This window comes from Perissodus microlepis, chromosome 20 (genome assembly GCF_051167445.1).
Source record: "Perissodus microlepis isolate ML-2025 ecotype Zambia chromosome 20, ASM5116744v1, whole genome shotgun sequence".
NCBI classification, from domain to species: domain Eukaryota; kingdom Metazoa; phylum Chordata; class Actinopteri; order Cichliformes; family Cichlidae; genus Perissodus; species Perissodus microlepis.
Window position 1 is genome coordinate 2319241 of NC_140480.1, and position 16019 is coordinate 2335259.

At 42.4% G+C, this 16019-nt stretch overlaps 1 protein-coding gene across 4 annotated transcripts; it reads right to left on the reverse strand.

The window, feature by feature from the left end:
* Positions 1–244: 244 nt before the first annotated feature.
* Positions 245–14642, reverse strand: erbb3b (erb-b2 receptor tyrosine kinase 3b). 4 transcript variants are annotated; one of them, XM_084916930.1, is made up of 28 exons: positions 14093–14642; positions 12593–12744; positions 12287–12473; positions 10797–10922; positions 10642–10704; positions 10358–10476; positions 9600–9741; positions 8663–8776; positions 8455–8572; positions 8286–8359; positions 7776–7866; positions 6360–6562; positions 6089–6221; positions 5900–5993; positions 5167–5324; positions 4996–5052; positions 4618–4759; positions 4396–4515; positions 4215–4313; positions 3901–4086; positions 3661–3816; positions 3457–3532; positions 3164–3310; positions 2688–2785; positions 2421–2597; positions 2271–2342; positions 1733–2024; positions 245–1604 (listed from the first exon to the last, which is right to left on the reverse strand). In XM_084916930.1, the coding sequence occupies exons 1-28, from the start codon at positions 14166–14168 to the stop codon at positions 700–702; spliced, it is 4377 nt and encodes a 1458-aa protein (XP_084773056.1). In that variant the 5' UTR covers positions 14169–14642; the 3' UTR covers positions 245–699. The 4 variants fall into 4 exon arrangements, with proteins under 4 accessions (XP_084773056.1, XP_084773055.1, XP_084773054.1 ...); XM_084916929.1 differs by having other exon boundaries at positions 4396–4518; XM_084916928.1 differs by having other exon boundaries at positions 12593–12747; positions 14093–14641.
* Between the last annotated feature and the right edge of the window lie 1377 nt (positions 14643–16019).

Below are 16019 nucleotides of genomic sequence, written 5' to 3' on the forward strand. Positions count from 1 at the left end.
AATGAAATATGCCCATTAGTTTCACGGTTTACTTGAACAAAAGCGGAAAAATGTGACCGCTGACTCTCACTTCCGTCATCTCTGATCTGCATCTGAAATAAAAGTAGCGCGAGCGCGTCACCAGTGCCGTCTCTTGCCTTTTACGTTTTCTTACGTGTCCCCTATAGCCGGTAAATCTTTAGAGTACAGTCTCTTTAACTCTGTCATTTTATTGAATGACTGAGCAATAAACAACCACAAAAACAACGTTTTATTGTTTTATTATAAAAATGTCAACATAATGTAAAAAAGGCTTCTGTTCACATATAGATGACAAATGGTAGGATAGCTGCAAACTAGTCACTTGAATTTATATAATAATTCATGTTACTATAAGGAGTACTGTAGGGAATCATCTCATGTTACTGCATTCACTGTGATACGAAGGTCACTTAATACATGCTCGAGGACAACCTCCAGTTTGTTGGCTTTGTACCATCTCACAGTTGGTTTTCATGAATTATTATTCACCGAATAAAGAAGTAAGAAGTAAGAATCAAAAATATTTTAAATATTCTTCTTCCTCCTGAAACTTTGTGGCTGAAAAGAACCCATAAAAAAATGAAAAAAAAAAAAAAAAAGATGAACATGAATATGAAACAGTCCACATTTATGACAGCAACTGCAGCAGTTTCTGTGACTCTGTCCCTGGCCGCATTATTAGGTGCGCACAGCATCTGGTTTGAGGAACAGCCTGCTGTGCCAGTAGTCTGGGTTGTCGAATGATGTGTTGCTTGCAGGTTCCCCCACACCAGCGCACACCTTGATGTATTCCCCAATCTCTGTACACCTGCCACTGCCCATCTCCTCACAAATAACCCTCCCCTTTACTGGGAGGTTCTGGTATTCTGTTTCCTTACATCTGCTGGGCACCACCCCAAATCTGTTCATCTCCTCATACTCCTCCACCTTTTCTCCTCCACCTTTCAGCACATCTGGCCCGGGCATGGCCGTACTGCTTAGAGTGGCTTTGTTGTTTGTGTTCTGGGTTTCCTCCTTTTCCTCTTCCTCTTTGTGCTCCTTTTTCAACACCTCCACTGTTTGGTGTATTTCCTGTTCTTCTGCTGCACTCTTTGCAGATGTTTGACTCCCACGTCTCTCTTGTGATGATTCATCTCGTTCTGTAGAGTCAGAGTGCCTGATGTCCATGTATTCATACCTGCCATTCCCTTGGGCTGGCTCTCCTGGGTCATCCACAGCTCCGATATCACTAGTGAAGTCACTAGTGAGCGGCTGTTTCTCTGCAGAGTTTATTCGCTCTTCTGCAGTTCCTTCACAAGCCTCATGAAGTGGATTCCTCCTTACAGCTGAGTCTGGTGGCAGAGTTTCTTCGTGTGCTATGTCCTCTATGGGTAACAGAGCCATGAATGTTGGGGAGGGTAAGGGTGGGGTTTTGCAGCAAATCCCCACAGTGGGGTCGTCTTCCTGTCTTGAAACGCTGCTGGCCAAACGAGGAGGAGCGCTCTCCTCTGTGTTCATGATTTCATATTCCTGGGTGGGATTTATCACCATGAAAAGAGGCCTTGAGTTTCTTTGGCCAGAATGAGAAATTCTGGAGATTTGAACTGTGATAGGATGTAAAGAAGGAAGAAGATTAGGAAAAACGCTTTGGTTAAATACATGATTTAACTATTTGAACCAAAATGTAACAAAACAACAAGGCACTGTTCCTGTTTTACTGCTCATAATTTACCTCTTTCTGGTGTACTAGGTGAGCCAGGTAGGACATAGCCATAGCTGTCCACCTCCTCCTCTTCCTCTGCCGTCCACACCTTGTACGAGGGTGGACTGGAGGCTGTTGAAAGTTTTCTCTGTTGGCTGATCGGTACACGACGATTACTCCTCTCTGAGCCAATCCTGGCCCTGTGAAGACTCGCCGTCCGTAAGCCTTCCTCATGCACCTCTGCCTCTCTGCCACTCCCCCTGACCTCTAACCTCTCAGGCAGAGTCCGGACTGAGCTCAGACGAGACCTGTGAAACCACAGCTGGGACAGAAAAGCAAAGAGGGATGGATAGTTTGTTACTTCCTGAGGAGGGAGAGAGGTATGAAGGTATGTAGGAGCGCAGGTAGGTAGGTATATCTTGTTGACCTGCTGGCCGTGACACCAGTAACATACTTATTCAAAGTGAAGTTCTTTGGAAATGAAGCTAATCATATCAACTTTGAGCAAATCAGAAATCAGGAATGTGTCTTTGCATTTATTCGTGTGAAAGTTTGTTTTTGTAAAAACCTGGCGGAAGCTGTCTGCTGGGCTCGTGGTCATTGGCAGGTATCCTATATTTCCAGGCTGATATGAGCCACTCTGCAAAAAAAAATTGGTGTGCTGATTCTGCAATTATCCTGTAACAACAGTGCAAAAATCCAGGATGTCCTTCTTTACCCTGCATGAATTAATCCGAGAACGAGAAACACTCCACGACGGCGAGTTCTGAAGAGGAGGTGTAGCCAAACCTTCCTCCAGTCCCTCCTCATCTTGGTCTTCTAAACCTGGATCCAGAAGTCCTCGCTCTGACTCCCTTCGATGGGTTGCATCTGGGACAGGTTCTTCTCCTTCCAGCTGCAGGGTAATCAGGAATAACAGGCATTAAGATTAAAGACTATATTTCAGAACTAAAAGTTGTAAAATGAGTAGCCATCATAGTCTCACCTTGATGACAAGGTATCTCGGTGGGTCCCTCGCCATGCGAGTGAAGTCACTGGCCAGTTCTTTGAAGGTGGGCCTTATATTTTCATCAATCATCCAGCCTAAACATAACAAGAAAAACATCAATTTTTATTATGTATCAGAATGTATTTGTGAATAATACCTGAATAAATGGTAAATATAGTCCTCTTCTACTTTAATCACTTAACTTGATTACTCAAAACACTTTTTACTACAAGCCAATCACACACATTCATACAAGCACTCTTTTTATTTTATTTTTTATATCTAAGGACCTTGTTTAACATCCCTGCACACTCTTACACTTCAGTTGCATCATGGGCATTTCAGGGTTCACTATCTTGCGCTGGGATACTTCGACATGGAGACTGAAATAGTCTGCTCTACTTCCTGAGATATATGTGTGTGCGCGTATGTGAGAGAGAGAGCGAGGGAGAGAGACTAATGTTTTGACTAACATTTCACCATGACCATGTACACGTCTATAGTGCAGATGTGGGGCTGTGACAGACGTTCGCCCTTCTCCAGCAGACCCGGCACTTCCTGAGGCGACACGGATGCATATGGCTCCGCCCCAAATGACATCATCTCCCACACTGTCACCCCTGTCCAGGAAAAGAGGACAATTTAAATGCTCCACGCCAAAATTCACAGACAGTGACGTTTCAAGAGGAAGGTTAATTTATTAGTGCATACACCACAAACAGACACACACACACACACACACACACACACACTGACATCCTCTTACCATAACTCCAGACATCACTCTGATGAGTATATCTTCGAAACAAGATGCTTTCGAGTGCCATCCATTTTATTGGTGTCTGAATAAACAGAAAAAAATGCAGACAGTCTACTCAAATTGGTTTGTGTTTGATTGCATTACTGGAAGAGACAATAAAAGCTGTTTAACAATTCAGTGTGTATCGCAAGCTCAATGACTCACAACAACCTTTGTGTCTGTGTAGACGTATTTCTTGTCATCAGGGTAAAGGAGGTCTGCTACGCCGTAGTCGGAGATTTGGACCTGATAGTCATTTTTCAGTAAGATGTTGCGTGCAGCCAGATTCCTGTGGACCATGCAGTGCTCTTCCAGATAGTACATGCCCTGAGAAACAGATGTGTAGTCCTTGTAGTCACAGATTATTAATATATTGGCATGGAAAAGCAAAGAAAAAAAAACTGTCCTCACCTTTGCAATCTGCACACACCAGTTGAGCAGGAGCTGGGGATCCAGGCTGTTCTTCTTTTGCCTGATGTGCTCCAGCAGCGAACCTTGTGAACTGAGCTGGGTGACCAGTTGCAGACTGGCACCTGGGCAGATGCCCAGCAGCCTAACGATGTAAGGGTGGTCCAAGCCGCCCATGGAGAGCATATGCTACACAACAAACAATGCAATGATAATGTGATTATTGGGCATCTTTTGGCATATGATAAAAGACAGGCATTCAATCTTTACATTAACTTCTGTGTGTGATGTTAAACCTTATTTCAGAGGAGACTCACATCAGTAATCTCAGTGAAAGTCTGTCGGCCTGAGCTATCCTGGATTGTCTTAATGGCCACGGGTATTTTTACCGTCTCTCCTTCTGGAGTCCAAAAGCCCTTAAAAACAAATTAAATATAGAGCTGCACACAAATCTGTGGATAATCAGTGAAAGTCTAACAAATCCAGGCCAATTAGTACCTTGTGCACAGTGCCAAAAACACCCACGCCAAGGGCTTTGACTTTTTTCAGCTCTGAGGGCCTCAGAAGGCGGGCATGAACCTTGGTGCCTTTCTCTCCAGGATCCAGCGGCTCAAAGCTCTGCTACAAACAGACCAGTTATTCCAAGGGGATTTTCATCATCACAACAAATGCAGTTAAATCAGTCCAGAAGATATAGTTGGGTGTTTTGTAAAGTCTCACCTCTCCGCTCTCCAGGTACCTCCTCATTGCCCTCTTGCGACGGATGGCAAGTCCTCTGTGGTAAAGCATGCCCAGGAAAAACAACACCAGGCAGAAAATTAAGCCAGCTGGGACACCCAAGGCTATGCCTGTGATCTGACCACTGCAGACAGAGAAATAACAGAGTGAGCACATCAGCTAAAAAGAAAAGATTTTATGTCATGATAACCCAGCTTACTTTTGGGGAAACTGAAAATTACCCTTTTAGAAATAAAGTTTTCGAGTTCAAATATTTTTTTTGTTATAACAGTGGAATGATTTGTGATTTAGATTTGCAGTTCACTGGAATGCAAATTGCAGTGTACTGTTTTATGTTCACCAGCAGGAGGAAACACTAACCTACTAACTGCCAGTCTGGCTGTCTCTAAACAGTCCATTAATCCTGGGCCAATGCATCTGAAAAATGAAAGACAAAGTTTTCTTTATTATGCAGAGATTCAATAACCTAATTGGGACACTTCACTTTGGGGAAACATGTGGGCATATAGACTTTTTTAAGTCCAGTCTCACCCCTGTGTGCAGTTGTGGTGACACGGTTGACAATGACCCTTCCTGTCGGGGTATTTGAAAATGAGTCCCTTCTGTCCATCATTTATCCCAGTGGGACAAGAGGACATGCAGAAAGGACCATCTTGAAAACTGGCACAAGCCACGCAATCATCTGAACCCTACCAATGAGAGAGAGAAAGGAGGATCATAAATAGAGACTATGTGAGATAAACTCTGCTAGAGTGACAATGAACCAGAAATGAACCACAACAGTGATGCCACCAATATACGAGGTATCACAAAGCCCTACAAGAATACAATGTATACGAAAAAGAAGAAAAAAAATACAATAATCGCATGTTTGTTTAGAAGTATGCAGAAGAGCATTCCTGAATGCACTACAGCAGCAGAAGACCGCACCAGGTGCCACTCCTGTCAGCTGAGAACAAGAAACTGAGGCTGCAATTGTCATCAAAATTGGACAATAGAAGATTCAAAAGAAGATTGCCTGGTCTAATGAGTGCTGATCTCTGCTATGACATTCGGATGGTAGGATTAGAATTTGGTATAAACCAACCAACCTGACACTGGTAATGTGTACCTAATGAAGTAGAGTGGAAGTAGAGAGTCTCTAAGTACCTTTCTTGTTTCATCTTGATTTTAACAAATTTACTGCTTATCTATTTTATGTAAATAATCATAAATATAAACTACTGGGCTACAGTGTCACTGGATTATCAAAGCTAGTGATTACCGGTCCAGTGCAGGTGACTTTCCCACTCTGAGTCTTGCATTCTGGATGACAGGCGGTACACTCGCCATCAGGACCTGCAAATTCCCTTGGTGCCCTGCAGAAATATTATCCAAGAAGCAAAACAAAATATTACATATACGTTCAACATACACACATGAATCACGAGAATGTAAACTCACAACCACTGACCCGTTGTAAAAATTACAGCTGTGCACACATGTGCTGTCTCGACTGTAGTTCCTACAGGAGAGACACTGTTCAGGCCCTGGGCCCCAGCATCCTGCATCTGAACATAGTGGATCACACACGTGGCCTTCTGCAACTACATCACAAAACTGTGTAAGAACAGCACTGATTACTTGCTTACAACATACAACACAATAGTGAATTCTGAGTTTAATATGCTCAAAATATAACATTTAGAATATAGCGAAGGTTATCTGTTAGTCCATCAGCTCACCACACTCTGCCAATGGCTTGTTGTTGCTGAGGTTGTTGCCTCGAACTCGGCGGCCTCTGAACAGCTTCGTCCAGTTTACAGTGTGGTGGTAGCAGAGATTGCTGTTCAGACTGATGTACATGCTGCCGTCACTGATTTCTTTCAGAGAGCGCAGACCCAGTGAGGTAAGAGTGGGGACGCGCATGACCGTCAGAGAAAAATGGCTTTCGTTGGAGGGTTGGAGGATGAAGAGGGGAGAAAAGGATGATTCAAATGGAAAAACATCAGATTGTCTGTAACAGATTATGTTGTAGTTCCAAGCCTGTTAGGTAATGCATTCAGTCTCACAATGAACCTGTTGGAGGTTTCTTCCCCTTAAAAAGGAGTTTTTCCTTCCCACTGTTGCCAAGTGCTTACTCATAGGGGTCATCTGATAGCTGAGGCTTTCTTTGTATTATTGTAGTCTTTACCTTACAATATAAAGTGCCTTTAGGCAATTGTTGTTGTGATCTGGAGCCTTATAAATAAATGAGTAATTCAGCAGACAGTCTTATAGATAGATATTAGTCTGAGTAAGACGAATGCCTCCATGGTTTAAGAGTAATATATTTCCCTTACACACAAACATAGTTAGTCCCTCATTTTGGGTCATATTTAATAAAAAGTCAATTTTATAATTCTTAGTCAAGCTCTGTTTTAGAAAGCTAAGATTATCCGGGGCACAACATAACAGGCAACCTGACAAAGAATGAATGAGGATGATGAGGGAAATGGAAACGCACGGGGAACACAGCTGATACAAATGAGTATGATGCCACAGGTGAAGCAAAACTAAACACACTGAACATGGAACACAACACTTTCAAAATGAAACAGGAAACATGGAGACGTTAACTGGAACACCCAAGCTTGACACCAGACAGCGAGAGAGAGGAAAACATAACCACAGTGGACACGAGAAAGAGGAAACTAGACATCACTGGCTGCAGAAACATACATGGATACACATGACAGACAGGGGAGACATGAACATGGGGAGGAGACGTAAACAGGAAAGGGACACATGCACATTAACACAGACACACAGAGAGAGACACAGAGGAGAGTATACATGACAAATGGGGGAGATGACGGGAGACAAAGACATCAATGAAACATATAAAGGGTGAGGGAGACTTAAACACAGGGGACTTGACAGACTCACACACTGAAGACAGAACCTAGACAGAGGAGAACTAAATATCAACAGAACTGACTAAAGCTTAAATTTTACAAACAGGAACATCATAATACAAAAGGGCATGAAACTCAAAATGCTCGGTCAAATGACCCAGCCCATAACACCAAATCACACATTTGAATCCATCAGCTGTTGTGATAAAAGGATCCTGCTCTGGCCTCTCACTGACACGTGCACGGTATAATCTGCAGTCTTACTTGTAGAGCGTCCTCCCTTGAATGGTAGTGAGGCTCGAAAAAACAGACAGATCATTCAGCTCTTTGGGCCAGGACTGGATGTTTAAAAAATCTGAGAATAAAACAGTGATTATATTAAGGACGATAGAAAATGACACTGTGCATAACACATCGCAGATAATTTGGATATTTGTTTTCCCCCAAAGGAGAGCATATATCATTTGATGGATACAACCTTTGCGTGCATTATCAAGGGATAGAAGACAGCCTCATGTGTGACAAGAAAACCAAGCAGTTTAATGTTAATTGTGACTGTCACCTCACAGAAGTTTAAATGGATAGTTTACCCCAAATCAAACATGATTATGCTTTGATAATCGAGAGAAAGGAGACATCTTTGCAACCAGTATTTCCAAAGGCAGCTCGCACCAAACATGGATGAATAGCACTACAGGTCCAGGCAGGAAACATGCATACTTGATTGTGAAATTTAATATAAAAAGCGGTCAACTGTTACACACATAAGCACACCTGTTATTTCCCTGACTGTGCGGAACACTTCCAACTTTTTGGCATCCAGTGGTGGGATGTTTTTAAAATCATCTCTGTGAAGAAAAAAGACAAAAAAAAATACTATAAACATACCAAGTGTACGGCACTATACCCTGAGACGCTTTAACTCATACATACTGACAGTTACCCCATAATCCCCGTGACCAGGAAGTGAAGGCTGCCCTGAATCTTGGTGCAGTTGATGAAGCTGTTGATGTTGCTCGAGTCCACAGTCTGCCTGTCTTCAGCACCAGTGCCTTCACACACTAAAGGGATGACCAGAAACAATCACATCTGACTACTGAGATATAATCTTGGTGGAAGAAGTGAAAAATCGCATTTGTATTCATTTCAACCTTTTGGGCAAAGTCCGCTGCAGAGCTCACACTTCCTCTGACCTTCTTTCTCCACCTCCATCTTGTCTGACGGACAGGCGCTCACGCAGGAGCTACCATCCACCACAAAATGAGCTGCGAGGAGGAGGAAGAAAAGAAAAACACAGGGAATATGTTTTATTATACACATGCAGAGGAGCAAATAAAACGATTCACGATACGACTCTAACATTCTTAAAGCCAACCACCAGCTTTTACCAGCTTTGCTCTATTCTCTATGTCTCCTATCCACTCTAGACTCCTTCCTGACTATATGGGACACACATGAACACACCAGATCCAACACAACACCTGAAAACTTCTGTTTCCTGGTTAGAGTTGCTGTACCTGTCCCATGTTGTGTTTAGTTTTTGGCTTTGTTACATTTTCTGGCTTACAGTTTAACATGGGGACTAGCATTATGTTAGATCTGATACTATATATTAGTGCTGACTGCAGCTTCATGAACAGGCTCAGTGTGTAGTATATGAAAAGGTCGCCAAACTCCCGGGGAGATTGGCGGCTGAGCTGAAAGTTTTCCACTTGTGAATAATCTTTCTCGTCGTAGAATGATTGACTTGTTTGGAAGTGGCCTTGTTTTCATAAATGTGGTCATGCTTGCTAATGACTAATTAATGGCAGCTAATTAATTAATCCTTCCTTAATCTTTTTTCTCTTTATCAGAAAGAGTGTACTTTATTTTTCACATGCTGCTTGTGCATTTTGGCACACTGTAATATGTCATGTGTTGTTGCTAATGTGAGGTTGTTGTTAGCCTGCCATGGACCAGATGATTTTTATCATTACAACCTGATGCTTCAAACCTTAGAACTGAAAGAGACTGCTGTTGTTTTTTTTCACATGGCTGAAAAAGTAACAAGAAAACTTTTAGACTTGTAAACACATGCAGGCCACTCACTGGGGCACTGAGAGACACAGATGGATCCGTATTGGTATTTGGCATTAGGGTTGGTTTCCATTTGAAACGTCTGCTTGTTATAGATCAGAGCCCGGGGACACTGGGGCACACAGGCGCCAGAGTCATTGAAATGACGACATGCCTTTACAGGAACACACACAGAAAGAAGAGAATCAAAATGAAATACTAAAAGCCCAAAGGTGAAGCTGCTGAAGTACATCACAATTCAAAAGACATTCATGGCCCGCAGAGGCTGAATCATACAGATTTTGGTTATAAATTACTTTTCTTCTAATGACACCAAGAGGTCAAGAATTTTGTTTTTGAATAGTGTGGATAATTTTTTTATGGCATGCTGTTATATTATGTGCAACTGTGCACTTCCAAATTTAACTTGATGTTAAACCTAATTTCATCAAAGTAAGGTTGTGCGAGCCACAAGCATGAATATAAACTCCAGTACAAGAATGTGCTTGCATGAACTATTGTATTTACAAGCTACATCACATGGCAACAATTAAAGGCAGACTGACCATCCATACCACAGAAGAACAAAGGAAACAAAGGATTAGTTTCCCTTAAACTCTGGAAAACCTGTTCAAGATTTAGAATTGGGCCCAGGAAGTAAGGAAATATTCCCAGCATGAGACACAGGAATTTAGACTTAAATCCTCCATGCAATTAAAAAAAAGAAGAATAAAACCATTTTCTTGTTTCATCAGCAAACCTCTCCAAAGACAAAAAGATAATTCACTTACAAAACAGTCCACATCTTGGGGGCCTTTACATCCTGCTGCACACTCTATGTGACAGCAGTCCCTCGGGCTTGTGCCAAAGCAGCGGCTGTTACACTGTGGAGCGCACACCGTCTTAGTCACTAAAACACACAGGAGAGACGAGTTCATCAGAAGTCACATAAATGTGTATGCGTGTTGAATCCTTGTGTGCGTGTCTGTCTCTGGGCATTTCTGTGTAGCTTTGAAAAGATATAATGAGGTGAAGTGAAGAGAAGGCAAAGGAAAAACAAAACGTGGGCGCTCACAGATCTGGCATTGCTTTTCGTTTGGTCCCCAGCAATAATCTCCGCAAGATTTATGGCATGGGCCTAAAAAAGAGAGACATAGAAAGATCAGTGTTTCTCATAAAAAGAGATGATTTAGAGATAAATTGGAATACATATAGCAGATCAGTAGTGACCTTTCTTTCCATTGTATTTGATATCAATAGGAGCGCTGCTGTCCCGGACAATATCCTGCCAGAAGATCCAGGGACCATAACTCAGGTATTTGTTATTGATAATCTGCACCCCTCCCTCCAGAATCTCTGTGAAAACATTAGTGAAACATAACGCAAGCTAGACAGAGAAAACGGTTCAGCAGATATATCAGGATCAGAGGTGAATCAAAATATACACTTTAAAAAACAGTATGAGGATCATTTTTTTCATGAGGTTTTTTTAAGCCTCCAAGAAAATACTAATAAAGTTTGAAAGAATTAGACAATAAAACCAATAAAAGATGCAGAATTTGGAACAAGGTAAAAGAAATGATCTCTCAGGTCATTTCATTTCAGTTTTATTTATGTAGCACCTGTTCACAATTGTAACGTAAAAATCAATATTACAGTTTAACAGATGTGGTGAGAAGTTCATCTCTACTCATCATGGGCCTGAATGTCATAGTAATTTTGGACAGATTTTTTTTAACTGTTTTTTTCCAGGGTGAAATGATTTTGCAGCATACATCTTTAATGTCTTTAAAAAAACAAGAATTAGGTGCGCAAGTTTGATTTTGGGGGGATTATCTCTAAAATATACACACACACCCACACTAAATGTGCTTTAGTAAGTTGTACCTTGTCGAGATACTTTTGGTAACCATTCAAAAAGCTTCTGGGATAATTCTAGCTGGACCACTCTTTTCAGCAGGTCTGGTAGAGATCATTGAAACTGTCACTGCTTGGCACCAAGGTCTAGAAGATTACTCAAACTGTCACTTCAATTCTGCCAAGAAGAATTATGCCAGAAACTTGCTGATGGTTGCCAAAAGCATCCTGATGAGATGATTGATAGACAATGTGCTGAAGGACCATCCATCCATCCATCCATCCATCCATCCATCCATCCATCCATCCATCCATCCATCCATCCATCCATCTCCTCCACGTATCTAATTCAGAGGGGGGCTGGAGTGCATCCCAGCTGCCACAGGGCAGACACAGGGTACACTCTGGACAGGCTGCCAATCTGACTCAGGGCTAACACAGAGACACAAACAAGCATTCAAACTCACACCTACAGGCACTTTAGAATTACCAATCAACCAAACCCCACTAACTGCATGTCTTTGGAGAGGGGGGAAAGCCGGAGAACCATGCAAATACAGCAAGAACATACAAATTCCACACAGAAAGGTCAATTCAAAGGAATCATTTAAAGCCCAGACTTCCCATGACATTCATGCCTATCTTGAGTGGATGTAAACTTCTGACCACAGCTGTATGTGATGGAAGGGACTTCCAGTAGGACCAGGCTTGATCTGAGATGTTGAGTTTAATTGTTCCATTTTATGTAATGCACCACTCCCCACTGTCACAAACGCCTTGGGTTTCAGAAAGCATTTTCTTTTACAGAACAAACATTGAACGTTTTCTTTCTCTAATATCTGTTTTTCTGTTGTTCTTCTAACCTGTCAGGTTTGCGAGTCCCAGCTGCTGTAGGCCGTTGGAGCCGTCCTTGGGGTAGTTGAGGAAGATCGATAGAGCAAAACGTCTTTCATACAGGCTGTTTCCTCTGATGACGCGCAGTTGGCCCAGAGGAATCTCTTGAAAGTGGTTCATAGCAATAAGGACATAGCCAGTCACCTCACGGATTCTCTAGAGTGAAGAAGACCATTAATATAAGAGGCTACTTCTCCAATATGCTCTCCACTTTTTAACGCTTTTTCCAAATGTAACGACTGGAGGACTGGAGAGTAAGGAAACATGACATTTACCTTGAGGAAGGAGAAGTCCCAGTTACTCTCAATCTGTGTGATCTCCAGGTTTCCCATTACAATCTCACAGCCATAATACCGGTTTCTAATCAGATTGTACTGGTTCTCCTGAGAGCCTGTGGAACTGAGTCCATTCTGCGTCCCTGGACACACTTCTGACACAGATAGGGAATAAAGATGAAAATGAACGTAAATAACACTGGGAAAGTGAGTACTGTGGGCTGTGTTGTGTCTGTGGTATTTATAGGGTTGGTGACTCTCCCTGATGCTGTGTTCGTGCCTGTGCTGGCTACAGATTTTGATGTGAAGCAGAGAGAAACAGGCAGGCTGTTACCCGCTTACATGGAGCAGTCCAGGCCTGGGGCTGATGAAGAGGAGGCCAGGGGGGTCAGAAGAGAGAGTGACTTTTTTTTTTTTAAATTTTTCCCTCAGACAAAGTGCTTCATTGTTGTAAAGCTATAAATGTGGACAGTGTGTCTCAGTGAGTGATGAGTGCTGCAGTGACAGACAGTGCTTCTGTGTATGCGTGTGCATGTGCGTCTGCAAGCCGCGCATTGCTGAGATCATACCAAAAGACAATGGGCCGTGTGTGAACGGGACTCTCTGGCAGAGGGAAGGGAAATATCGTGAACGGAAGGTGACATACACACCATCTCTGAGTGCCCAGCAAAAAAACTGAGGAACTGGTCCTTTAATGTGCCAACGTTCGCCACCTGCAGCACTCACTCGACACAAGTCATATCTCTTGTCTTCATTATGAACACATAACACACAGCTATAGGACCCTGAAGACTGCTGCATAATAACAATGGAAAGTTACATGCTGACAAAGGACTGTTGCCTAATGCACACTTATATTCATACGTGGCAATTTTAAGCAAACACTGGCCCTGAAATATTCAGCTAATCTGGGAGGACTCAATAATATTTAACTCATACTTATGATAACTCAAAAACAGGCATTAGTACTTAAATAATTTGTTAATATTTTGTATTTATATGAAGCATAACACATTCATGAAAGGGCTCAGTGATCGGAAATTAGTAAGTAAACAAAAGCTCCTGACAGGAAAGAAAAACAGTGTGATTGTCTGACAGCTATCGCAAAGGGAGATCTGAATGTTGGCAAAGATTGCACATTAATGTCCTTGTAACTGCAGAAAACCACATTAAATTTTATTAGAAAGAATTTACTGACAGCGTGACAATCAGTTAATGGTAAATAGAAGTTCTTCAAGTGAATCTTTGCTATTCTCTGCAGATTTTTAAAGTGCACTGCAAGAGCCTGGATCATAACAATAAAAAAGCTTTTAAGGAAGAGTGGTCTGCTGTGAACCAAACAAAGGGAGGCTGAGGTTTATCAGTTTATACTACGACATCTTTAAGTACAGTTAATTCTATTCTATTGCTATAATTTGTCTGGTAATTTCGGTATTGTCTAAATTTCACGAGATCCAAACTAAGAAAGGATTTCAGATATAGAATCACGTTTGTCCTCACCTTCATGCGTTTGGGATGATGTTCGAAGCCTCCAAGACAAAATCACTCCCAGTAAAATCACTCGCCACTGCTCCATGCTGATGTCCAGCCTGTTCACGGAGATCTGTGCATATCAAAGCGGTTTAGGTAGTCCTCCGAAGAGCCAATATGTATTTCAGGGGAAAAAAATCGACTAAAGAATATACAGTAATGTGGGTATAAAAGTTTTTTTTTTTAAAAAGTGTCTATGAAAGGGAAAATCAGATCAAGTCAAAGTGAAGGACAAGTGCAACTCCTTCAAAACACCTAATAAGAGCGCAAACATCCCTCAGACTACTTGCAAAACTGAAAACAGTGAACAAGTTGTAGTTTATTGTGATGAGGGAATTTCCCTCCCAGATGGGGACGTGTGATTGGCCAACATCCCGACCAATCAGCGGTTTGTCCGTCATTTCTAGCTGAAGCCTCGGTTGTTACACTAAAGCAAAGAATTCTGCTAAATTTATGAAGCCCTCGAGAAACGACTGACTCAATAGCACTGACAGAAATCTTAAAACATTACAAACACCCCCACCTAAAACATTATAATAACAAAAAAGCTGAATGACATACGAGCCAGTGAGACAGACAAGTACAGGTCGTTCAGTGCAGCAAATAGCTGATTTTGGATGTGAATATTTGCCGTGTGCAGCAGTTTGAACACCAGTTATTTTTGTTTCATGCTGTCAGCAGTGGAAGCAGCGTTTCGGTCCCCCCACCCAGTAAGAGCCCAGCGCTCTGAGTGGCCGCACTGTTTCCCCCGTAAAGAGCAGTATTGTCCCCGCAGCCCTGTCAACTGGTTAATCACCTCTTTGATGCGTGTGGAGCAGCCTGCCACAATGGCCACATTGTCAGACAGTCAAGTGACTTCTGAACCCAAAACAAGAACATGCTTAATTTGAGAAAATGGCCTCGGAGCAGACAAGATTCCTGAACACGGAGCTGCGGGTGAAAACGGGCCACTAATGGATGGAAATCATTAACCGCTTCTGACAGATGTACTGTTAATCTTATTTTTGAATGCGGCAGGGAGGGAGAGCCGAACAATCCACAGTTTGTTTGTAAGCATCCATGTGCAGGAAATGGGAAGAATGGTGAGATTGAGATGAACTTGGATTTTAATGTTCGTCTCAACAACCTGATGGTAAAAGACGCCAAGAAATAACACCACAGCTCGGTTTATGTGTCCAGTAATTAATGTCTCTGTTGTTCATCTGCCTGGACTTTTAAGCAGGAGTCTCAAATGCCCTACTCCAGCCTCTTTTTCTGTCCAGCAGGAGGAGCCAGAGTCTGACACTTGGGCATCCGAATTCACAGCTGCTACAAGGCCCTGTGATGGGTAGACTCGTTTGCACATGGATGGCTATTTTTATACACTGTTTATTGGACATTTGATCCAATCTCTAATTTCTTCTAATAAAATAATGAGCCTTTAATCCAGTCAGTCACTGAATAATGGAAAACTTTGGGGGAAAAAACACCATTGCCCAAAAACTGTTGGAAGAAATCTTGAAGACTGAGTCAATCGTTTTGTTTCATAAACAGCAATGTGAAACTTTCCTGTTGCTGAGTAAAACGGTGTAAAGTGTAAGATTGTCACCAGATGCACTTTTTTTGTGTGTGTTCATTTTTCACATGAGAGTTTCTCTGTTTGCCCCGTCAAGAAAAAATAGCTGCCTATAGTATTTACAGAGCTTGGCACTTTCACAACGCCACCATGGTGTCAGTCTCTGTGTCAGCCCTGGTGGCCCTGTCCCTTCCAAGGGGAACTGTGAGGGGTGCCTGCTGTGGCCTTTTGCAGTTGCCACTCCCTTCAGAGATTGATGAATTGATTGTGGGGCTGCTGCCAGTGTGTCTGTGCCCTGGGCGAAGGTGTCCCGGTTACGAGTGGGAATCCCAGCTATGGCAT

Coding starts and splice junctions, on each gene's coding strand:
- erbb3b (XM_084916927.1), bottom strand. CDS start 14,168: ATGGAGCAGTGGCGAGTGATTTTACTGGGAGTGATTTTGTCTTGGAGG. Junction 7,867..8,285: donor CACAGTCAGGGAAATAACAG/GTGTGCTTATGT, acceptor TTTTATTCTCAG/ATTTTTTAAACATCCAGTCC. Junction 3,533..3,660: donor ACGTCTACACAGACACAAAG/GTTGTTGTGAGT, acceptor CTGTTTATTCAG/ACACCAATAAAATGGATGGC.